We start from the raw sequence: 25,676 nt of genomic DNA, 5'->3' as shown, positions 1-25,676 counted from the left end.
AACTAGCCACGAAACACCACCACCAGCTATCCTTAGTAGCCACACACGCAGACGACAAGCAACATGAATTTGACTGGGACAACACTACCATTACAGGGCAAGCGAAATAAAGAACAGCCAGGGAATTCCTAGAAGCATGGCACCCATCCACAAACTCCATTAACAAACACATCAACCTGGACTCAATATACTGGCCACTACAGCGGACAGCTGAAACTGACAACCGGAAGCGGCAGGGACAGGCCACTATAAATGCCGGAGGAAACACCACAGAAGCGCTTCACAGGAGGCTCCCAAGCACTGAGGATGTCACCTAGACAGGGGATGAAACGTTTGCAACAAAAATTTCCAGCTCGGCGAACAGAACCACAACAATGGCTATATGGTCACCATTAGGACTAGACTAAAATTCAGAAGAGTTTTCATTGAACTCCAAATGTTAATTCTGCTTTCTTCCAACATATGCTACCATACTTGCTGACTTTCAGCAGCAATTCCTGTTTTTGCATTTTGACTAGCTTTTTACTCAGGATTTTTATTGAATTCAAATTTTATCTGTCATGGCATTCAAACCTATGTCCCCAGAACTGGAGGTTCTGATCTTCAGTCCAGAGACATTATCACTATACCACTACAAAATGTTTGGTAGTATCCTACAAAATCTATTAAAATGAAACAACAGGTTGGGAAATGGAGAACTTAAATTTTGGTACCTAGTCACCGGACATTTCCTGCTTCTCTGAAGCCTTTTTATTGTAACTAATATATATATACACTGATATAGTGGGATAAGATCACAAGGATTAGATTAGATATGCTAAAATGACATGAAAGTTTGAAGTTTGGAAGGTGGTTAGTATATCTAAAATTGAAAGCAATTACTCACTACTTGCTGTGGTGTCTTTTTTTTTTCAGAATGACAACCTAAATGAGATACAGTACATTGTTTAGAATGAAGAGGCAGATCTTCAAACCCAAATATAATAGCAATACATTTTGAATTTTCCCTAATTACAGCTTATGACAGGTACCAATTTCAACAAATTGACTGTAGCTCTTGTGCTTAATTCCAAAATTTTCATCAGCAATATATTAGAGTACATTTTTATACCATTATTATTGCATTAAACTCCTTATAGTTAGTGCATAACAGCTTTGTTGAACAGCAAGTTATATAGTGGAAAGCATTTCAATTCTTACTGTCCACCACACAGAAAACAAGCCAGATTTGCATTTTACATCGCATTATAAACATTGTTTCAGAATTTTTTTTGAAAAGTCAAAATAACTCAGTTCATTCCTTCACATTATAAAATCTCAACATCCTGCATTTGCCTCTAATTCTCATAAATAAACCCTTGGAACAAGAAATGTCCCTGCAATAAAGTAAGTCCTTTAAGCAACCAATTAAGCAAATAATAAATCAACTTAGTAAATATTCTCATTAACAGCCTTCCTGCTAACTAACACAGAATGTCTGAGGAACAATGAAAAAGATTTTTAAACTGAACTTTGTAACTAGTAAGTTCTGAAAGTTACTTCAATGTTTTTAGATACTGGGAAAGAAAAGTATTTCTTAAATAAAAACTGAAAGAACTGCAGATGCTGTTAAATCAAACAAACACAGAAGCTTCTGGAAAAGCTCAGATCTCCCCATCCACCCCTCAACCCCACACCAGGCCTTGTTATCACAGTCTGCCATTACACACTACCTATTGTTAGCCACCAACAGTCTCCATTAACAGCTATTCACTCTCCTAGCCAGAGTTATCCACTCCGTTGTCTGTCCAACTATTCTCGCTCTTTGGGATCTAACCCCACCTATCATTTACTCCTACCCCTCCCCAAACCCTACCTTCTGCACATAATTTGACATTTTCCAGCGACCTTCAGTTCTGAGACAGGGTCACCAGACCTGAAACATTAACTCTGATTTCTCTGCACAGATGCTGCCAGACCTGAGCTTTTCCAGAAACTTATGATTATTTCTGAGGCTGCAATGTTCAAGAGAACACAGAATCAGAGAAGAGTGCAAAATTATGGAACAAGTTACTACATTTCATAGAATTTGTATATTCCTGTGGACATTTTCACCCAGCCTTTGAATCTATCCACTCAAAATCTTCCTAATTTGGAGACTTGTGCTATGCCTTTTCCTAGCGACACTTTACAAACAACACTGACAAAATGTGTCCTGGCTAATGTTCTCTTCAGTTTTCTCTCCCTCATTGCAGGGAAACACCTGACAATTCTTCAGAGCTCCACCTGCCACATGGATACTTGATGTGCAATGCCTTTTAGATGCAAACTTAAATACACATGACAATAGAACAGGAGTAGGCCATTTAGCTGCTCCAACCTGCTCTGGTAACCAAAGCGATCATGGCTGATCCGATCAAGTGTGCATTCCCATCTATCCCGAAAAACTTTTCACTCCCATTCTCAACAAAAATCTACAGATCGGTTTTAAAAATCTACTTTGAGTTCCACCACCTTTTTGGGAAGGCCGCATCTGCTGACACATTAAGGCACATTTTTAAAATTGCAACAAAAAAAAACTAGCAAACACAAAAATGAAGAAAGAACTGAATGAAAGAACATTAGAAAATGGATAAAATGTCAGGCAAAGTAGATTTAATATTTTGTTTAAAATCAGCTTTTTTAAAAATGATGTATGCACATGCAGAGAATGAGGAAACTCAGATGAGCATGGGCAGTTGGCAATTAGAATCAGAGTCATAGAGATGTACAGCATGGAAACAGACCCTTTGGTCCAACCCGTCCATGCCAACCAGATATCCCAACCCAATCTAGTCCCACCTGCCTGCACCCAGCCCATATCCCTCCAAACCCTTCCTATTCATATACCCACCAAATGCCTCTGAAATGTTGCAATTGCACTAGCCTCCACCACTTCCTCCAGCAGCTTATTCTATACACATACCACCCTCTGCGTGAAAAAGTTGCTCCTTAGGTCACTTTTATATCTTTCCCAGGGAAGAGAGTTTGTCTATTTATCCTCTCCATGCCCCTCATGATTTTATTAACCTCTATTAGGTCACCCCTCAGCGTCTGACACTCCAGAGAAAACAGCCCCAGCCCATGCAATCTCTCCCTATAGCTCAAATCCTCCAACCCTGGCAACATCCTTGTAAATCTTATCAGTGGATTGTTGGTGTCAGCAAACAACTTTGTTTCAGGAAGAGTTCCAAAGACTCAAAAACTTCCACCCAAACATACTATTAGTTCAGTACACTGTAGACTCCATTCTGCAATACAGGGACAAGGGTCGGTCATACAGCCTTGAGTTTGATCTGTCATTTAAATTAGATTATAGCTGACTGGAATCTTAATGGCATCAACTTGGTGCTCTATATTTCTAACACCCTTCTCTAAATAAAGACACATCAATCACAATTCTTAAATTTACATATGATTGAGATTCAGCAGCTCTTTGGGTGGATTTCTATATCCCATTGTGGGAAGAAGTTCTCCCTGATACAACTTTTGAATGGATTACCTCCATGCCCCCAACTCTTAACTCCCATAAAGGAAATTTTGTCTTTTAACCATACCAACTCCTTTAGTCATCTTGAATATCTGAACGAGACCACCTCAAATTTCAATTTGTAGGATACAAGCCCAGTCTTTGCAATTTCCCTCATAAATTTAACCTTTTCATTCCAGTTTCATTCAGATTTACCTGGGAAGGCATCCCTCCAAAAAACAGAATATCCTTTGAAGTGTGGTGCCCAGAACTGAACTCTGTACACTTAATGGCATCTGATATTGATGTAACCATAACATGATTTGCATCATTTGTTTTCTAACACTTTGACATAATGGCCCACAATCCATGAGAATTTAATATTATGTTTTGGCCTTAGACCAATTTAACATCTGAAAACAAAAACACTGAAATCTCTCTCAGAATAGTTTACTTGTTTAGCTCCGTATATTAACAGTGAAACTTTTCTGAATTTCGCCAAAACTGAAGGAGACCCGCAACAAATCAGTATGGAGGGTTTCCACTGCTAATGCTCGATGAAGGGATGCCAACCACATTATGGATTGTTATTACCAGAAAAATGACACTGATCAAAAGTAAGACTTTCTTTATTAGAAATAGAAATACTACAGACAAACAGAAGAAGGAGGTACATTAGATCCAAATTAGCCTGTCAAAGGTCTTGTTGAAGATTACAAAGCAGGGTGATGATGCAAGGCTTGATGCCAGTGGTGGTCATGGAGAGAATAAGGGTGCCAGCATCTTGGAGGGCATGATTCAGTAACACATATTTTAATATTCCCAAAAGCATTAAAAATAAAAAAAGGAATATCAAGGTTTAACAGTTTTCAAAGTTTAAATACAAGTGAATGATGGTGTTCAAATAAAAGATTGTATGTAGTATAGTAATACAGGTTAGAAGTCCAGGAATATGGATGTCCAAGGAAATACAAGAGGATACCACAGTGTTCACACAAGAACGAGAAGATAGATGGAGAAAGATGAAGAACACACCCAAAAGAAAAAAAGGAAAATAAGCGTTAGTGATTTTATGTTTAAGTCGTGATAAGAAAATACAGTTTAAAAGGTAAGTGAGTATTTTTAAAATGGTCAAGTCTCGACTTCCTTTTCCATTCAGAGGTTTAAGTTATACATTCCTAAGCGTGCAAATATAATATGATGTCAGCTCTCAAGCAAAACCCAAGTTGGTGGAAGCTTTGTCACCTACTTTAGCACAATGTATGGTAAAGCAAACATTTAGGGGAAAAAAAACACCTCAAAATGATTCCTTTTGGGTAGGAAGCACAATGCTGAACTTTTCCATATAAGCCAGTACTCCCATGAAAATCAGCCATATGCCATGTAAAAGCACACAAATTGGTTCCAACAATATTTATTTAGGGTTCCTGATGCAATTATGGTCTCCTGCTGGATGGAGATTGTACCCATCTGTGGAATCAGAACAGAAATTCTCAAAAGGAACTATCAGCTAACCCAAGACATTTAAAATCTACTTTACCAACACTTAACTATGGGGGTCAGTCTGAAGCTCTAGGGTTTAAAGATCACAGCTGCTGCTGAGCCATCCATGTGCATTGTCTACCATCCCATGTCTTTTATGGCTACACAGGGGGACTACCAGATTTTCTGTGCCTTCCAATGATGAGCTGCTGGTCAATTCGCTGCTCCTTGGATGCTGCCTGAACTGCTGTGCTCTTCCAGCATCACTAATCCAGATCTGGTTTCCAGCATCTGCAGTCATTGTTTTTACCTTTTTAATACTCATTTAACACTAGCAACCAGCTAACATTACTGTAATGAGATCAGATAATGTGTTTTGGGGCTTATGCCTTCCCAGTGGCATTGGTATCCACTCTGCTTGCTGCCCACTCAAAGAAAATGTGATCTCAGATATTCCTGCAACTTGTGCAGCATCAAAGGAATACGAAGAAAAATATTTTGTGCAAGCACCACACAAGGAAAGTTCCTACAAAATAAAATCGATTGGGGATTGATCCTTGCTGCAACTAAAGTAGTAATAGTATGGAAAGGACTCCACAAAGTCTAGGTTTCCACTTAAACTTAACCTGCCAGAACAGAAAATAACCAAATTTTAATTCCCAATACAGTTAGTCGTCTCAGCCGGACTGGTTGTACAATGTCAAGAGCTGTGGGATTTTGTAAGGGAAGGAAAATAAAATTACAAAGAAGGTCTCTCAGCCCCTCTCTCAGATTAGGAGAAAGTGAGGACTGCAGATGCTGGAGATCAGAGCTGAAAATGTGTTGCTGGTAAAGCGCAGCAGGTCAGGTAGCATCCAAGGAGCAGGAGAATCCTCCTGCTCCTTGGATGCTGCCTGACCTGCTGCGCTTTTCCAGCAACACATTTTCAGCCCTCTCTCAGATTCTCCAGTAATTGTATACAGTGCAGGGTTGGTAGAGACCTGCCCATTTCTTAGCTTACAACTCTGCCCAAAATAAAAAGAAATTTCTGAACAAAAAAAAGATTTAAAAACTAAAATGCTATAATTAAGAAACTTTATTTACTTGTAAACATGTGCAAAGGGCAAAGTTACCAAACTCAAGTTGAACCTCTGCAGTTTAAATTTCACCTAAGGAGCCAGAATACATGCAAAGTATACAAGGATTAAAACGCTAGACCTGGTGGAAATTATTAATTTAGTCTCCCAATTTCTCAGTTTCTTTTGCAACTATTTAAATGATACAATCGTCCAGACTAATGCTTCCAATGTGCTTTTCTCTTTTGTAAACCAAACATTTACCTTTCCATCATTTACAAGGCCCTCAATTCTGCCCATGCCATTTCATCCTCTTTCCTCCCAGAAGCACGATTGGTCTTTCCTTGTCCTGACATTCTACTCCGCAGCCTATGTTTGCAGTGGAGCAAGTTCTGTCAGTGTGATGCCAACAACAAACATATCTTCACCTCCCCTCTCGGTAATTCCCAAGTGGCTGAGCCCTATGCAACATCCTGGTCCATTTCAGTCATCACCAATATTCCGCCCCCCCCCCTTCGTCTGATAGATACCTTTCAATTCAGTCACAGGAGATGTAACTGACACCTGCTCTCACCTCATCCCCATCTAGGGCTCAAGCACTCCTTTCAAACGGAGCAACAATTTACCTTGTGCATACTTCAATTTAGTCAACTATATTTGTTACCTACAATGTGGTCTCCTTTACATACCAAACTTTGAGATCATGCATAACCCAAGCTTCCAATCACTTGTCATGTTATTTCTCCACATTGTTTCCAATTTGGCCATTCTATCTTTGACCTACCATAATGTTTGAAAGAAGTTCAATGCAAGCTCATGGAATAGGGCGCTTTCATTTGGAAACTCTACAGACCTGTTCATTCTGAATTCAACAGTTTTAGTTTGTAACCACTGACCCCATTTTGCTTGCCGGTTTGGATTTTTGCTCCTGTTTCTCTTTCAGTTCCTTTACTTTTCAAACGTATCAGTTATACAGTATCTTGACATTCATACCTCCACTAGACATGATATGTATTCACGTATCCTGTCATCCCACCTTTTGGTCGTGCACTACAACCTTTGTTATTCAATCTCTCTTGCTCTCTACCAAACCTACACTTGTCTGTTTTCCCACCTTTGAGAGCCCTTCCCTTCTTTGAAACCCTTACATTTTTAATGAATAAGTCAGAGAGCTGAAGCTCTATTAATTCTGGTTCACTGTCCACAGATGCTGCTTTTTAGCAGCATTTTCTGTTTCTTTATGCCAGTAAGCACAGACACATCCCAACAATGGAGCTGAACTGCAAGAAAAACTAAACAAAGCACTAGGAATTCAGGTACAAAAAAAAAGAACATGAAGAGATACTAACTCTGCAGATTTCCAGAAGTGACCTGGATGAGAAAGTCGCCTGTTGAGTTTTGGCAGTTTTTCAAGCATGTCCATCAGCTGAGTAAAAGTTGGCCTTTCATTTTGATCATAAGACCAACATGCAGACAGAATTTCCTACAGAGAAAGCAGAAGATATTGTCAGTGTTTCTATTTATCCTTTACTGGTGTGAAATTTTGGTCCATTGGTTTGGCTTGGTCCGCAAGGAACCTAACCATGAACACCATTAAGCATTGTTTCTACCAGTTCAACAGACTTATACTGATTTGCCTCAGTATTCACATGTTGTGTGTTATAAAATCATCTTAAATATCAGCTTAACTATTTAACCTACTTGTTTCCAATTTGTGAAAACGTGTATTTCTCTCCTACTTCCTTTTGTTCTATTCTTTTAATTGCTATTTGTCTTTATTCTTTCAAATTTTAACTAGTAAGGGGAATTTGACAAATGCTGACTAACCTATGAAATGTTTTGAGTATTTTCTGTTTTAACTTGTAATAAGTTACTGATGATTCGAAGATTGTGTTTGTCACAGAGATTAACTTTAGTATTTCTATTCAGAGATCAGCTAACGACATTGTGTGGGAATTGAACCTTGGATCCAATGCTCTACATGCTGCACTGATTTACTCAAGGAGTCCCTGGAGAAAGGTTAATCATTAGTCATATATGGAAATTATAAAATAATTGAAATTTTAACAATTCCAGGAAGGGAATGTAGTAACTCCAAAACAGATGCTCAAATACATTTAACACATTTCTCTTAAAACACCTGTCTTCAAATGAAACTAGTCACATGATTTTAAAATAATTTTAGCACTTGAAGACATTTTTCTAAAGCTTACAAGTCAGAGATTCTGATGACTTTGTAGGAACTCAATGTTGCTCAACCAAATCAATAGCTATTCTGCAATAAGTCTTACTCACCGTCACTTCCTTTCCCAAGGAAATCTGAGCTAGTAGATTTTGGACTCCTTCTCCACTACCAACTTGCCAGATTATTGCCTCAACAGGTTGGTTCTTAAATGGCCATTCTCTGGCCTGAAGCTCATACCAAATAGTCCTGCAAAAATTAGGAAATTAGTCAAAAATGGGTATTATATGAAAATTGCAGACTTCAAAACAAAAATTCCACAGCTCATACTACACCAACACTATAGAGCATACTTAAACATTCAATTCGCTAGCTTACTTCAGAATGTAACCCAGTTACACACCTGTGGGGCCATTGCATTGCAGACAATGAACTTTTCCCACAGAAGTCCTTAGAAACAAACCTAAATGAAAAATCATTCACTTTCTAAAAAACATTAGTCTACAGTATATGGGCATAATAGGTCTTACCCAAATGCATATATATCCCCCGCCTTTGAAAATGGAAGTTTGTCTTCATCCTTGCCTGAATACATTTCTTGGACTATTTCAGGAGCTACATAGCATAACCATCCATTTGGCAGCTTCAATTCATTCTCTCTCCTGTAATGATTCCATCATAAAATTAGAAACCTACTTTAACATGATTGCTAAAACAGAAAACGTGTGAGATACATCACATTCACCCTTGTTTGAAAGCACCAGTTCATGTCTGGATACAATTGGCACTGGCAAGTCTCTGATTCCTTTTCATGTGGACATTGTTATGATAACATTTGACAATATGAACCATATACAATCAAGCATCACCCCATCTATTCCCCACACGTTAAGAGTTTGGAGTTGATCAATACTTAGGAAAGACCTCTGCATAATTTATAATGGAGACCAGTGATCCAAAACTAATTGTAATGATTTTTGCACTGATCCTGTATAGATTGGCAATGAATGTACATTCGAAACAAATTGTAAGTCAATGAGATAAATAAACTGTAGTTATCAATATTAAAAGTACATACAGCGGTTATTGTTGTTTTAAAATTCATGGCCAAGGTATTACTGGCAAGGCCAACATTTGATGCCTATCCCCAAATGCCTTTGGGAAGATATACCAAGCCGCCACTTGAACTGACCCAGTCCACGTAGGGAAGGAATTCTGGGTTTCTGGCCTACTGACGGTGAAGGAGTGGCAATATGATTCCATGTCAGGAGCTTTCTTCACTGTAAACTTGCAGTTCTATGTTCAGAAAGAACTGTATGGAGTAGAACTTCAGTAATACTCTAACTCAGCAATTCAGGAATATTGCTGCAGTCCCTCAGGATTACTATTGTAGCTCTCTTAGTCACATTAAGCAAAACTACTCTCTGCTGACAGCAAATGGCTGTAATTCATAATCATCTTAAAATAATGACCAATGGTTTCAGTTGGCTGAAATAAACCCTGTCACCATGATCAATTATAATAAGAATCTCTTCAAATGGCACTTGAAAAGAAATGCTTACATTAAAATTTAGGAATTTCACAGAAACAATGAATGCAATTTTTGTTAATTAAGATTCCAATATTTCATCTGAAGTTGTATTTAAGTTTTTTAAACATCAAAAACCTCTAGGGGAAAAACAGCATCTTTGAAAACAAAGAGAACAATTAGCATATGGTCCTCTGATATGGCAATTTTATCCTTTCCATCTAAACTTCAGTCCATCTGCAGTTTACAATTACAATCGTGATAGAAAAATGACAATTTTTGAAAAATCCTACTTGGGAAGTCACCAAAGCTGATGCTCCCAAATAACCATTTATAGTGACCCCCCACAGGTACAGTACACATGTAGGAACCAGGCGAAGCCAAAATCAATGCAATATCAACCACTCACACTACTGATGCTCACTTGTGAATACTGGCACATAAATGAATTCTAGCAACGTAAATGAAGATATTCTCATTTGAACAAATGGCAAAGAGAAAAGAACTAGGAAACAAAATTATAAGAAAATAAGCAAACTCTTTGCACAACTGACATTGGTTATATGTATTCAGATATTCTCTCACCTGTCTTCTTGTACAACACCAGATATACCAAATAGTCCAAAGTCTGTAATTACAACTTTGCCATTGTCATAGAAGATATTCTTTGATTTTAGATCCTTATGCACTATACCTCTTGCATGAAGGTACCCCATCCCCTACAGAATCAAGGAAAAATGTAATTGTAGAGTCGTGGAATTACATTTAAAAGGGAAGAAATTATTTACATAAACATAAGTACAAAAATAAGAATAATTTAAGAATACAAATGTATGGTAGAATTGTTAAATACCAATAGTGTGTGCACAAGCAACAATCTGATGCATGGAACTCATTCTGCCCAATAAGCCTGCAAGAATGAGGAGCACAGCATATGCTAGAATGTATATAATAAAGAAAATGACAGGCAAATGCAAGTGACAAATATAAAACCTACAAAAAACAAGTATGAAACATTTAAAGTGCATTCTTGGATGCAAAAATAACTCTTGCCTTTAAAAGTAGCATGACAGTGTGTGTACCTTTACCTAATTAACAAGTTAGAAGACATTTGCAGAAAATATACCATAGGAAAGAAAAGAAAACTGCAGCAAGATACAATGGTGTCCAGCATACAAACACTGAAGCAGAAGGAATGCAGACCTTGAAGATAGTGTTAAATTTCTGTGGGTAGCTACACAAAAATCAGTAATTTAACCATTCCCCAACAAAATTCAAATTCTAAAAAAGTTATAAATATTGTTTGCAATTGCCAAACTATTCTAGAACAGAAATTATGCTCACTGTTTTAGTACGATTGCAATCTTAGTCTTTAGGTAAAGCTAATAAATTTGCTACACAGACTTACTTTTATGATTTCTTGTGCAATTTGCCTGATCTTGTTAATATCCAGTGTGATTTTAGAATCTCTCACAAATGAGAAGAGTGTTCGCCCTTTACAGAAACTAAAACAAAAGTATGTTTGTTATACACAGAACCAGAAAATATTATGCAAATACTTAAAATTTGGAAATAGGCTTTTTGAAAAAGCATACTGAAACCAGGATGACAAGTATGAACTAAAAACAGGTATGATTCATTAACATTTTGATTTCACCAATTAATGTTTCGACTTTTCATTGAACAAACAATAAAAGGTGTGTTAAACATGTTGAATGGTCAGTTAGGTATGCAGAGAGGAGGTATGCAATTGAATAATGCTCCAATGACTTCAGATGATGCCTCTGTGAGCAGCTACAGGATATCCTAAAACACCACCCCAAACGGAAAGCAGCATTCCCCTCCTCAACTAAACAGGAAAAAGGAATTTTCCATTAAGGTGGAGCAGCATCTATTATGGGCAATAACATGGACATGCACTACACCAATGTACACTGCCACAAGAATACATTTTGCTCAGTTTAATGAATCATCATTTTTGGGAGGAAATAATTAGAAATTAAGTGCTATTTTACATAACTAATCCAGAAAAATGTCTGAAAGTCTTGTGTTAGTATTACAGCAAACTACAATACAAAATGTAAAAGGATCATTCACATTTTATTTTACCTTGTAATAATGGCTAAGTGTGGAGGATGCATACAAGCTCCCATGAAAAGTACCACATTTTCATGCCTCGTTTGCCGGTAAGTCATCACTTCTTTCTTGAACAATTTCAGATGATCCTGATTATTCCCATCAATCTCCAACAACCTAATTGCTACTTCTCCATGCCAACGTCCTTTATGAACTTTTCCCCATCGCCCTTTGCCAATCAGTTCACCAACTTCCAATTCATGGAAAGGAATGTCCCATTCCTGAAGAAAGACACTTGTTTGGCTGGGCTTGCGAGCCATCAGGCCTCTGTAGTGTGACCTGGTATTTGGCAAGTCATCCACCTCATCAGTCTCACATTCTGATTCAGATTTATTAACTTCCTCATCATCAAGTCCATGGTCTTCGTTCTGAAGGGAAATACAAAAGGGACAATTTAGTTATGCGAAATATGTCTTGATCTTATTATCAAAGCACTTTTGGTACTCACCCCCCACCACAACTGACCATACTGCAATACAGGAATAAGAATTTTGGCCTCTTGCATCAGGTTTTGCAATTAACACGATCATTAAACTTTATCCTTTCAATTGCATTACTGCAAATCAGTTATGTATTATTTGATCCACTTCAAGTTCTAAAATTACAAGTTAGCTATTTGCAATAAATCCCAATCTGAACAGAATTAGTTAGTTCAATTACATTTTTTGAGATATTCTTTCTGGCAGCATATGACGTGCAAGTGAAAGAGTTTATGCTCCTTTCTGGGGAAAAATAGACCCACACATAATTTTTGTACCTTAGTTAAATGAGGTTGTAAGTAGATGCCTGACTACACTACATCCAAAAATAAGACCAGAGCTTCACATTACAATACTATAGTGTCGTACTTTTTTCCCCAATAACATACCTCTGCATCCAGATCTTCAGCTACTTCTGGTTCAGTTTCCTCAACGGTACTGCAAGGCGAAGAATATAAGCTGTATTTGATATCAGTATATTACATCAATCTCACAATGCAGTGGGTGAAGGTCTAATTCCATCCAAACCCAAATGAATGAAGCAAGCAGATCCAAGAAACTAACTTTGAGTGGATATTTGAAACTGAACAGTCACACCACATGGAGTAAATATTACTGTTGATACTTTGATTCAATACGCTTAGCAATAACAGAATACCTTTTGTTTCTAACCAGGTGGACAAGATGATACTGTTCAGTTGTGCAACATAAATGTGAATACTGAACAACAACAAAAAAAATGTGGACGCTGAAAATCAGAAACAGAAACTGCTCGAAAATTTCAACAGGTCTGCCAGCACGGTTCTTTTGGGTTGGGGGGGGGTCTCTCCACCGATGCTGCCACACCTGCTGTGTTTTACCAGCAATTTGTTTGTTGCAGGAATGTTAATGTTAGGTGGCAATGTCTCCAGCTCCACAGGTCTGAAACTTGTGTAACCTTTTGAGCCAGGGCTATAAGATCTACATTTACCCTCATGGGCAGCAGTATGCAATGCAACAATGTCTTTCTTACTCTACAGTGAGACTCAGCATAGGATGCTAACTTGAAGGGAAAACTTAAATGGAACTTATGGTACTAAGAAACAGTAAAACTGAAAACACAACTTCAATCAGTTAAAGCTGAAAAACATCACATTACAAATCTGAACATACATACAGCACTTAGATAGCAAACACCTTGTTCAATCCAGAGCTGGAACAGAAATCAATGGCTCTAGGTGTTGCTCTTGGTCTAGGCCCGCAGTACCAAAGCCAAGCTCAAAGGAGCTCCTAGAATTCCAGTTATTGGCCCTGGGTGCATCTCAAGCTAACAGAAAAATCTCAACTTGCTTTCACTTCCAGCCTGTGATCAAAATCAACAAATGTAAACTGGGGCAATAATGTCCAACTAGAGTCCAGTATTGGACTGGAACTAAATAGCAACTGGGGTATGGCATAAACATAGGAACCTTGCATGTACAGTACCTTCCTTATAACAGGCCAAGCATTTCGGAGAAGTGAGGGTGCGAAAAAGGAAATGATAACACAATTGCACTAGAACTGTACTTGTTCTGAACAAAATTCTTAGGGATTTTTACTTTACTTTCCAAACAAAAATGAACACAATTTAATTGTAAACTTTTAAACTGGCAGTTTTAAGAGTTATTTTCTGCTTTTCATGGAAGCTCTTGTGAATGCTTTGGAACAGCATGGCTGCATACAGCAGTGCCCCTAAAAAGGAAAGGGTAGACATAATGAATGTGATTACTTCAGAGTATAGAGTAATTGTTAGCCCCAGATCAGAAATGCTGGGATTAAAATCTCAAAAGAAGTTACTTAAAGCTAAATTCAGTGAAGCTCGGGTGAGTATGGTAGCTCCAGGAGTTGCAAACTTCCACCTTTGTGTTAAAGCAAAATCTGCAGCATTGTGTTTCAGTGAGATATCACTTTGTTAAAACCAAAACAAATAAAAGTTTAAAGTTACAATTGACACAAACCTTCCAACGTATTAGGTACAGGGACTCATAATTCTTGAGATTTACAGCATGGAAACAGACCCTTCAGTCCAACTCGTCCATACTGACCAGATATCCTAAAGTCTAGTCCCATTTGCCAGCATTTGGCCCATTTCCCTCTCAACCCTTCCAATTCTTATACCATCCAGATGCATTTCAAATGTTGCAATTGTACCAGCCTCCACCTCTTCCTCTGGTAGCTCATTCCATACATGCACCATCCTGTGTGTGAACAAGTTGCCCCTTGTATGAGCAATGTTTTAGCAACTGTACCAGAGGCATATTTTTGCTACTATGCATAAGTTGTTTTGTCTCTTTGCAAATTTATAAAAGGAGTGTTTTGGAATTAAGGGGTTTATACTTTTATGTGTTTAAATATCTTTAAAATTGTATTATAAGTAGATAGTTTAGATTATTCTATTACATCATCACACTTTTGTAATAAACTTCCACTTTGCTGTTAAAGCAAAATCTGCAGTATTGTGTGCTAATGTTTCAGTGAAATATCACGGTTATAACCAAAACAAATAAAATGCAATCAAGCTAAGTTCCTGACTGAGATTGTATTTGTCCAGTAATAACATCAGACGGATCATAACAGTGCAAAACCTAATTCCAGGTCTCTGCTAATTTGCGTTCATCATTTGTTAGAGGAAAGCAAATGAATTGCTATGGTGACCATTTTCAGCTCTGCCACACACAACTGACGTTTGAAACATGCTATACAGTGAATAAATGGCGTAAACCTCAGGTGTTTGTGGCATGGGAGGAGGCCATTTGGCCCATTATGTCCATGCTGGTTGACAATGATCTGATTACACTAATCCCATTTTCCACTTTTGGCTCTGGAGGCTACGGCAACAAAAGTGAATACCTAAATGCTGCTTAAATGTTGAGTTTGTGACTCAACCAGCCTTTCAGACAGTGAATTCCAGACTCTCACCATCTTCAGAGAAAACAATTCTCAACTTTCCTCATAACATTCTCCCTCTTACCTAAACTCTATGTCCCATAGTTATTGACCCCCCCCCACTAATGGAAAATTTGCCTTCCTATCCACCCCATTTATGCTCCTCATTATTGAATCCACCTCTCAGGTCCCCTCACAACCCTCACTGTTCCAAAGAAAATAAACCAGCCTATCTAATCTTTCCTCATAGGTCAGATCTCCCAGCCCAGGCATCATGCTGCTAATCTCCTCTACATAACCACAAATCACATAACCTTCCTCTAAAGTGCACTCTTTTGTGCCATAAACAGCATTAATGCTCTTGTATTAATGCCTTTGCTAATACAGGCTAGAATCCCATGTGCCTTATCTACCTGTCCTGCCACCTTCACCAATATGTGGATATGTAAGATAAGGTCCTTATGATCTTCAGTTATTTTCCAGGTTCCTGTCATTCATATATGTTAGCCCTCAAGTGTATCACATTAAATTTTCAGAGCTAACTTCCACATGCCAATGCTTTGCCCACCTGATCAATCGGTCAATAACCTCCTGCAGTTCTTATCCATCCTCCTTACTGTTTACCACCCTTCTCGTTTTTGTATCATCCGTAATGCTCATCGTATATTCAAGTAAAATTATTCAGATATGAACATAGGAGGTATCATTAGTAAGTGTGCAGATGACACCAAAATTGGAGGTGTAGTGATCAGCAAAGAAGGTTGCCTCAGATTACAATGGGAGCTTGATCAGGTGGGCCAATGGGCTGAGGAGTGGCAGATGGAGTTTAATTTAGATAAATGCAAGGTGTTGCATTTTGGGAAAGCAAATCTTATTAGGACTTATACACTTAATGGTAAGATCTGAGAGGGTGTGGCTGAACAAAGAGACTTTGAAGTGCAAGTTCATAGCTCCTTGAAAGTAGAGTCACTGGTAGATAGGATCGTGAAGGCGACATTTGGTATGCTTTCCTTTATTGGTCAAAGCATTGAGTACTGGGGTTGGGAGCTTATGTTGCAGCTGTACAGGACGTTGATTAGGCCACTTTTGGAATAGTGTGTACAATTCTGGTCTCCTTCCTATCAGAAGGATGTTGTGAAACTTGAAAGGATTCAGAAAAGATTTACAAGGATGTTGCTAGGATTGCAGGATTTCAGTTATAGGAAGAGGCTGAATTGGCTGGGGCTGTTTTCCCTGGAGCGTCAAAGGCTAAGGGGTGACCTCCATAGAGGTTTATAAAATCATGAAGGGCACGGATTGGATAAATAGACAAAGTCTTTTTTCTGGGGTAGGGGAGTCCAGGACTAGAGGGCATAGGTTTAGGGCAGAGGAAAGATATAAAAGGGACCTAAGGGGTAACTTTTTCACACAGAGGGTGGTGAGTGTATGGAATGAGCTGACAGAGGAAGTGGAGGAGGCTGGTATAATTACAGCATTTAAAAGGCATCTAGATGGGTATATGAATAGGAAGGGTTTAGAGGGATATGGATGAAGTTCTGGCAAATGGTATTAGATTAGGATATCTGGATGAGTTGGACCAAAGGGTCTGTTTCTGTGCTGTACATCTCTATAATGCTATGACTCTATAAAAAGTCACAATCCGCCAAGGACTCCAATGGCTAAGCTTTGGGGAACATCATTCAAAACAGATCACCAGTAACAGAAGCATCCTCCTCCCACCACCCTTTGCTTCCTTCCTCTCAGCCAATTTTGGCTCCATTGTGCCACTTCACTTTGGATCCATGGGCTCTTGCTTTCTTGACTAGGCTACCATGAGACAGCTTATCAAAAATCTTGCTAAAGTTCATGTAGATGACATGAAATGTTTTAGCTTCAACAACACCTAAGACTACCTTTATAAAATATTCAACAAAATTTGTCAAACGTGACATTTTAAGAAATCCATGCTGATTATCCCCAATGAATCAGTATCTCTCCAAATGCAGATATATTCTGTCCCTCAAAATTCTAATAAGTTCTTCACCATTTTCTCGATTGAATGGCCTGTATTTTATTGGTCTATCCCTTCCTCCCCTTTTTCTTTTAAAAATAATGAGACAATGGTAGCAGTCCTCTCATTCTCTGACACTTCACCCGTGGTCAGAGAGGATACAAAAATTACAGTTAGACCTTCTAGTGTTTCCTCCCTTGCATCCTTCAATAGCCTGGGATACAACTCAGCTCAGCCTCCAGATTAATCCACTTGTAAGGTTGCTAAACCTGCTTGTCCCTTGTTTCTCTGTTAACGTCTTCTAATATCTCACAGTCATCTACCCTGATGTCCATTCTAGTATTATTCTTTAAGAATGTGCAGACTGACACATTGAGAACAGTGCCCACAAACACATTACCTCTATGGTCACTAAAAGGATCTGCTTTTTTCTCTAGTTATTATCTTAAGAACATCCCTTGCCTTGCTTTTGCTATGCACAGCATATTTACATCAATACATTGAACTTTGTATATTACTTTGCAGAATTAAAGAAGAGAAAACAAAGCCTTACTTAGTGTCTTCAGAATTATCGGGTTGTAAAGTGACAGGCAGCGATGGACTAGGAACATCTAAATGACAAGTTAAAATACCAGTCAGTAAAATAGGACACTTATCCCATTGTTCAGTTCTACACAGACTAAGCCACTAAAATAACAAAGTGAAAACTAACCTAAATACTAACAGTGCACAGTTATTACTACATCACACAAGTTAGTAATGTTTTGAGGTTTTCTCCACCCTCAAGATTCAAGTGTGAAGACTGAAAAAAAGGTGAAGAGAGAAATGATGTTAGTAGAAAAGACTAGGTTTACTACTCACCTGGGAAGATAAACTGTTGTCTATGATGAAAGTAGTACGCAGCTTGGGGAAAGGTCACACAGGCAGAAGAATAGATTACAATCAGTTAAGAAACCATAGGATAGTAGCCAGCATTTAGTTTTCTTATTATTATAGACTAATCATGCATTTTCAACTTTACACCTCTGAACAGAAAACCTTTTCACTAAACAGCATTTCTAAAACATGGTGATTGGCCTGATAAACAGTGGGTGTCAGTCAGTCTCTTTTAAATCCAATATTCCCATAGTTTTGCAGGGCTTAGTGAGGCTTCACTTTATCTATATTTAATCTTTTTTCATATTAGTCCAGAAATATAAAATTCTAACTCAACTCTGAGGAAAGCAAACAACTTCTTACAGCTGCTAACGGTAAGGTTTATTAAGGGCAAATTCATTGACATGTTCTTTTTAATACCTATAAATTTGTTGAAAGTGAGAATTTCCTCATTTTATAGCATGCTAAATCAGGTTAGATTACAAATGAATTGGAACAGCAGCTCCTGAATTACACTAAGTTTCCTATTTAGGATGCTGCAATTTGAATTCCAGTTAATCCAATGCAAAAATTCCATCAAGTCACTGCTGTCCAATTTGTTGGAATCCTATTAGAAGAATCCTCTGATTAATGAGTGAGTGTATTGAGTTTGGGGAGACAGAGAGCGTGGAAAAGGAGAGAAACATAAAATTATTCTAGAGCCCACATAACCACGGCATTTCAGCTGGAAGAAAATAATTTGGTTGTAGGCCAAGAGAAGTAATAATATTCATGGATACGATAGGAGCTTAAGAGAATTTTAGATAAGCAAATGAATATGCAAGGAATGGAGGGATATGGATCAAGGGCAGGCAGAAAGAATTAGTTTAACCTAGCATCATATTTGGCACAACCTCATGAGCCAAAGGGCCTGTTCCGGTGCTGTACAGTTTTATGTTTTAATGTGTTCATTTGGATTCTTAAAACGTTAAAGAAATGTAATAATCTGGAAAAGTTTAAAATCAAAACTAGAGACATACCTTTTAATTATATATAATTAACTATAAATAAAATCCTTAAAATAATCATTACATCAATTTGTAATGTTAAAAACTAATTTTAATATGAATTTTACAATTTCCAGGTCACTACACGTTTGTTTTTAATGTATCTCTGGATATGAAAGGAGAGCAAGAACATGAACCATTCGGCAAAATTAAGAGCTTCCAACACAATTGTCCAAATTTTGCAGTCAGTGATATAACATGGAACTAGCCATTGATCTCGAATAAATCTATGTAAAGGCCTCATGACTCCATGGAGTGACTGCCCTCATTATAATATCAATTTCATTCTGGCTTCAGTCAGAGGGGACCTCCAGAAACACAGAAATCAATCAAGTTAGCTGAGTGATTAAATGAGCGATTTTTCAGAGTCAATAAACCAGGAAGAAAGAAAGAATTGTCATTCAGTTTTTAATAATTTTACAGTGAAATACAAATTGGGATTTAGTAGAAGCTTAAATATGAAACTTCTTTGAAATAAAACAAAAATCTACAGAATTATCACTGAATAGAAGGCATGACACTTCAGATCTCTAAAATTAGCTTTTCTGGGCCAGCGAGGTTGTTCACAGTTAACAATGGTCTAGCATCTGTTAAAAAATTCATTACACCTCACTCAACAAGATCCACCATTTTACAGCAAGAGTACTGTGTTGAAAAGTTGAAGTTCATGTCAACCAACTAATTTATGCTCATTGTATTTTTGAAGGCTGCGATAGCTGTAGAGGAGCATCATATTCCTGACTTTAGATTTCCAGATTTAACTGTGCATGTGGGGCTTCAGAGGAATGAATGAGAGACCCAAGTAATGATAACAAATGCTGACAGTTTCACTGACACCAAACTGCAGAATTTGGGTTCAGGGTGTTTCACCCATAATATTATATTTTAAGACATACCTGGAAATTTGAACCTGTCTCTGGGACCTTTTGGAGAAGGATTTGGAGGTGGGGTGGCACTAGGAGGATTGGAAGACTGAAAAGGTGCTGGAGAAGAAGGAGTTGAAGATGTTGTTGAAGATGGGTTGCTGCTGGAATCCAAAGGAACTGGTGCATGATCCTACAAATAAAAGTTGATATTTTAACTTAATTTAACATTTAATGATTTGTAATGTAACCAGAGATTTTCAAAACAGTTCCACATCTGAATTTTATATCCACGTGAAGAGTTTCAAATTTATGCTACACTAAAAAGGTTCCTATGAACGATGCACAATTTCATCTGGATGACAAGGCTAAATACTAGATGCTCAGGAAATAAATAATTAACTTCAGTGTTATCAGCATGTACAGAATAGTAGTTTCAAACCTTATTCACCAGATATTTGCCTTTCAATGCACTTCCAATACGATGGGGGCAGTTACAGATATTGCCCTGATGTCTCAGTGTAGAAAGGCTTTTAAAGGATTTGGCTTCATACATCATTTGGCATCTGTTCTCTTTCAAAAACAATCATTCAATTTAAGGTAGGAATTCAATCTCAGAGAAGGGAACATGAAAACAGCTCAGATTTATGTACAGAGTGCAATGAACATATGGATGGCCAAAAAATGAGCAGCAAGTTCAACACATTCAAAGAGAGGTGGACAAAGCAGCAACTGAAGGTAAAAGTTTTGAGACCAACGAGTTGTTACACAGTGGTTGTCTTTTCTTGTGCTCACATTAATGTGAGCCAAATGTCAGATGGTAGCACTTTTGTAGGAGGTAGACAATTGTAGATTAAATGTTCAGAAGCACAAAACACTTCCAGCGCAGTCCAAAGTGAGCATGAGCAAGACAGCGAGAGCGCTACAGTAGGTACTGTACTCTTGGTTCTACACTATTCAGATGATTCTTTCAATTGAGGACCCATGCAAAAAAAAAGTCCCACATCATTATTTCAGAGGGTCCAGGGGAGCCATCCCTTGTGTCCTGGCCAATCTTTAAAGAAACACCACAAAACCAGATTGTTTGGTCATAAGCACAATGCTGAGTAAGGAAAGTTTTTGGGTGTTATATTTCCAACATTATAACAATGCCATAATTTTAAAAGGTATTCAATTGGTTGCAAAACACTAAAATGTTGGTTGTCATGTAAGGTGCTACGTAATTGTAATTTTTTTTAAAGTTGGTGAGGAACAGGTTATTGCAAAATGATTCATTTTTAAAAAATAGAAACAAACAGTGTGCTTGAAGAGTCATAAATAACAAAAATATAAATCACTTGTGGAACCATTACAAAACACAGCATTATAGACTTCTCACAGAATCCCTACAGTGCAGATACAGGTCATTCAGCCCATCGAGTATGCACCGACCTGCCAAAGAACATCACACTCCACCCATCCCTGCATTTACCATGACGAACCCACCTTGCCTGAACAACCGTGGACACGACAGTGCAATTTGGCATGGCCAATCCATCTAATCTGCACATCAATGATTATGACCATGGTCACCATTAGTGAGACAAGCTTTCAACTCCAGATTTGTTGACACACTTTAAATTTCACACATTGCCGTAGTGGGGATATGAACCCAATCCTCCAATGCATTTGACTGGCCCTGTGGGTTACTAGTCAGTGACATTTCCTCTACACCACAGACTTCCTTGAGTGAAGAGTGAAATTAATTGGACAGCTCTTTCAAAGGGCTGCACAATATGCTAAATGACTACCTTCTGCATGGTTTGGTTTGAAGTATGTTTGGTTTGGAGAAAAGTCTAACCAAACCCTAAAATATTTTACTTATTACCAATGCAAGCAGTCCCCATTCAATATTATATATTTTTTGAAAAGCTAATAATGTCATCCATGCATAAATCTACAAGGTAGACGCACTGGAACAAGAAACGGGAAAACAGCATTAAGTTACCTTTTTTAGTGCCTTTGGAAGAGTGCCAAATTGAGGTTCTGCAGATCTATCCACAGAATTATTTATATCAGATGGTACAGACTCGGTTCTTCGAATTTTTGATGATACTAGATAAGAGAAATTTGTATTACTGGTTTCTCAAAACAACATATCATAGTACTCACTTCTGCAACAATGCAGAACCCTTAAATTAAGTTGAACTAAATTTCAGACTATAACATTTTAGGGCTGAACAAAAACAGGAGCTCCTTCTGCTCCTGGCACAAAATCTCTCATAACAGCAGACTGCACCTTTACTGAACAAGTGTGATGTAAAATTAAACAACATATTATCTAGGCATAAGCTGAACCTTCATTTATTTTTTCATTCCATTCCAAACAAATGCAATGTGAAACTTAGCTTGCGTAAGTCAGAATGCAATTTCCCTGCTGCTCAGGATTACGAGCATCTTTCTAAGGAGGTGATAATATTCTAGCTTCACAAAATTTCATCGTACAGTTTCTATCAGCAATCTAATACCACACAGAGCCACCTCCCCTACACACACACAAAATCAGCTGAATCACTTTACAGCCATGTGAAACAGCATCGGTGTGAAAGACTACTGGTGGGCTTTTAGGAAAGAAGGTAGCAAACAGAATTATACCAATTGGCAGATGTAGGAAATAAACTGTAAACTCACATCAGAAATAAAGTGTGCACACACTACCACATACAGCTGGAGGACATTAAGTTTAATAGGGGAGATAAGGCTGAGAGGGGAATTAAAGGGATGAGGATTCTAACATCTAGTTTCTGGAGACAAATGCCAATGGACCATGCTAAGGGCAGCTGGGTGGTGACTGAGAACAAGTGGCAATCTGTGATCGTCTAAATTAAAATGGAGCTGGTAGAGGGAGAAAGATTAATGCTGGTGGGAGAGGTGCACGCATTAGTGACAGAGAAACAGATAATCTGAAGTCCACCACTGTCATTCAAAACATTACATTATACCCACTTTTAACCTCCCCTCTTAACGCTTAGAAATTAGCTAACCATGCGACTAAAAATATACTTCATGAAAAAAGTACTGCACACTCTACGTTACAAACGGAAATCTTACTTTGAGGAAATGATATCCGGCATGGAGGAGCTTCTTTCGTGCATTTGTTGTGGCACTTTAATCTAAAAGGAAAGCAAAATAAAGTACCAACATGCATTCAAATTTATTACGATTTGTTACAAAAATAAGATTGGCGATAATCAATTCGTGATCTTCATTGACAGATCAACAGAAATAATGGATAAAGGAAATTACAATTAGTATTTTATGAAAAGCTGTTACATCCTAAAAATTGGGTGAAAATTTTAAGAAAAACACACTTTTTAAAAATTAAGAATGGCATTTATTTAAAGACTTTATTCTGCAACAACCTATTCATGTACAGCTTTATACTTTTTAAACTTGTTTTGTGGATATCTGTTACTTAGGTTTTATGATGAGAAATGGTCAGATTTTGGGAACATTATCATTTCCTGATTTAAGTCAAAGGAAGATCCAATTCCTAGGAACCAATTAATCAGTCTTGGTTAACCAGCTTTTCAAAACGTTCCTCACACTGAACACAAACATACATTTATCACAGTAACAGGGTTGATACAACCCATTTCAACAAGTCAACTGAACAGTTTGGAACCAGTGACCCGAGTTGAAATTTCTGGGCTTCTATCCATGAAATTTCCTTATAATGCTTTGACAAAACCAAATAAATTGTCCAATTCTACAGTGCAGGATTGATTTAAATCCATATATGTGCTTTATTACATGTTTCACCAATGGGTAGCAACAGGATATTTAACAATAAAGTGCTTTGCTCACATAACTTGATCCTGTCCTCATCTAATGTCTCCCATGCATGTACACAATCCTTCAAATATGGCAGCACTGGATGAAATTCAACAGAAGCCATCTTAACCAACATTCCCCATCTTAGATGATCAGCCCCACCAGCTAAAACACAGTTCAGGAATGCAACTTGTGGCTTTGTTAGCGTTTTAGACAGTACATTCATTCAAACTACACTAATTATGTGGTATAATACAATTATAGTTGTTCAAATGACTCAGAGTCAAATTAACCATTCTGGCAGAACTTACCGACAATGCTTGCACTTTACGCCAAACATCATATTTTTTTGACAAACTTGACATGTCTGTGATAGCCAGGATTTTGTTGAAAACCTAAAAGTATGCAACACATTTATTTTTAAGCCTACATGCAACAGAAAAAGTTATATCTAAAAAGATTGATAACAGACTCCAAAACAACACAGGAGTCAACAGCAAAGTCATTTCCCATCAAACACTAAAAGCAAAACATACAAGTACATTTTTAAGCTGATTAAGTGCAGTTCAAGACATTCCTTTTGCTCCATGTAGCAATGAAAACTGGCCAATAACACTCTAAAAAACCCATTTGAAATGGCTTTGAGAATTGAGAAAACTCACATTCCATGAAGAATTTATACAATTCGTAATCACACAGATTGGACAATGAAAATATTTGAACACTGGTTCCTGAAAGCAAGTCAACTCTAACATTACCAAAAAAAATAAAAATGAATCTTTTAAATAAATTATGTAACAATTAGCCTGCTTTCATAAATAGAAATTTGTAACATTGTCATACCTCTGAAAGAATGACAATGGGTCACTTATAAAAATGACAAACTACAGTTACACATTCATAGGATCATAGAATCCATACAGCGAAGAAAGAGGCCATTCAGCCCATCGAGTCTGCACCAACCCTCTGAAGTGCATCCCATACAGCCCCACTCCTGCATCATCCCTGTAACCCCACATGGTGTTTTTACCATGGCTAACCCACCTTACCTGCATATCTCTAGACACCACAGGGCAATTTTTAGCATGGCCAATCCACTTAGCCTGCATATCTTTGGACATCCAATAAGAAGTACAATCAAGATCCAACCAGACATTTTTAGGAATGCTACTTTCTAAGAGGCCAGTAGCAGCAAACAATTGTGGATTGTAAGGTTAAAAACACATTTACACATCTCTTTTAAAAACAGGATTGCCATTTTTAAAATGTAGTCTTCCAGGGACAAATTTACCCAAAGTTTGGTTATTTTCACCATCATGGGTAATGCATTAATAACTCCTTTAAGCACAACGTAAACAAAATAATCAGTTCCATTAAAACACGTGCATTTGCTGGGCTGACTAGTGGCTTTCCTAAACTGAAAAATCATTCTCAGAATGGGTGCAACAATTGCATCATACAGTGACATGACGCTGTACCTGCCTGTAGTTCCCCACAAGTCCAGTTCCTGATTTTAAAATCACTCTTTTATGAGCAACCATCAGGTATATAACCAGGTAGAACTCAACAACAACAGTAAGAAAGGGAACACTACAGAACTAAAGTTATATTTCAATCATGCTCTCTAAATTTGCTGTTTAAAGAAAGGTAATCCTACTTCATCCTTGATTTATTATTCTAGCCTCATCTCCTTTGGCTGCAGTGCAAGAAAAGGAGACAAAACAATAATAATCCGATTTTAAAATGTGAATAAAGGCCAACAGATTCAACTGCATCACCATGAATATTTATAGACCCAAGAAAGAAGAAATTTTCTTCTGGGTTCTTGTTACTTA

The 25,676-nt window shown here is 37.7% G+C and overlaps 1 protein-coding gene across 12 annotated transcripts in view; it reads right to left on the bottom strand.

Annotated features, from left to right (window-relative positions):
* ksr1a (kinase suppressor of ras 1a) overlaps positions 1–25,676 on the bottom strand; it is a 222,657-nt gene that overhangs the window by 12,815 nt on the left and 184,166 nt on the right. For 6 of the 12 annotated variants that reach the window (XM_043718260.1, XM_043718266.1, XM_043718267.1 and 3 more), the window contains 14 exons: positions 24,153–24,236; positions 23,119–23,180; positions 22,016–22,122; positions 20,062–20,221; positions 18,105–18,146; positions 17,797–17,854; positions 12,739–12,787; positions 11,844–12,238; positions 11,143–11,239; positions 10,320–10,453; positions 8,737–8,868; positions 8,320–8,455; positions 7,374–7,507; positions 4,101–4,270 (listed from right to left, as the gene is read on the bottom strand). In XM_043718260.1, coding sequence (XP_043574195.1) covers positions 4,201–4,270; positions 7,374–7,507; positions 8,320–8,455; positions 8,737–8,868; positions 10,320–10,453; positions 11,143–11,239; positions 11,844–12,238; positions 12,739–12,787; positions 17,797–17,854; positions 18,105–18,146; positions 20,062–20,221; positions 22,016–22,122; positions 23,119–23,180; positions 24,153–24,236 — 1,660 coding nt within the window. In that variant the 3' untranslated portion in view covers positions 4,101–4,200. Of the gene's footprint in view, positions 1–886; positions 925–4,100; positions 4,271–7,373; positions 7,508–8,319; positions 8,456–8,736; positions 8,869–10,319; positions 10,454–11,142; positions 11,240–11,843; positions 12,239–12,738; positions 12,788–17,796; positions 17,855–18,104; positions 18,147–20,061; positions 20,222–22,015; positions 22,123–23,118; positions 23,181–24,152; positions 24,237–25,676 lie in introns of those variants that run through there. The other 6 variants (XR_006315781.1, XR_006315782.1, XM_043718262.1 and 3 more) reach the window with 3 other exon arrangements.

Source organism: Chiloscyllium plagiosum, chromosome 28 (genome assembly GCF_004010195.1).
Source record: "Chiloscyllium plagiosum isolate BGI_BamShark_2017 chromosome 28, ASM401019v2, whole genome shotgun sequence".
NCBI lineage: Eukaryota > Metazoa > Chordata > Chondrichthyes > Orectolobiformes > Hemiscylliidae > Chiloscyllium > Chiloscyllium plagiosum.
This window is presented reverse-complemented; position numbering and strand designations above follow the sequence as displayed.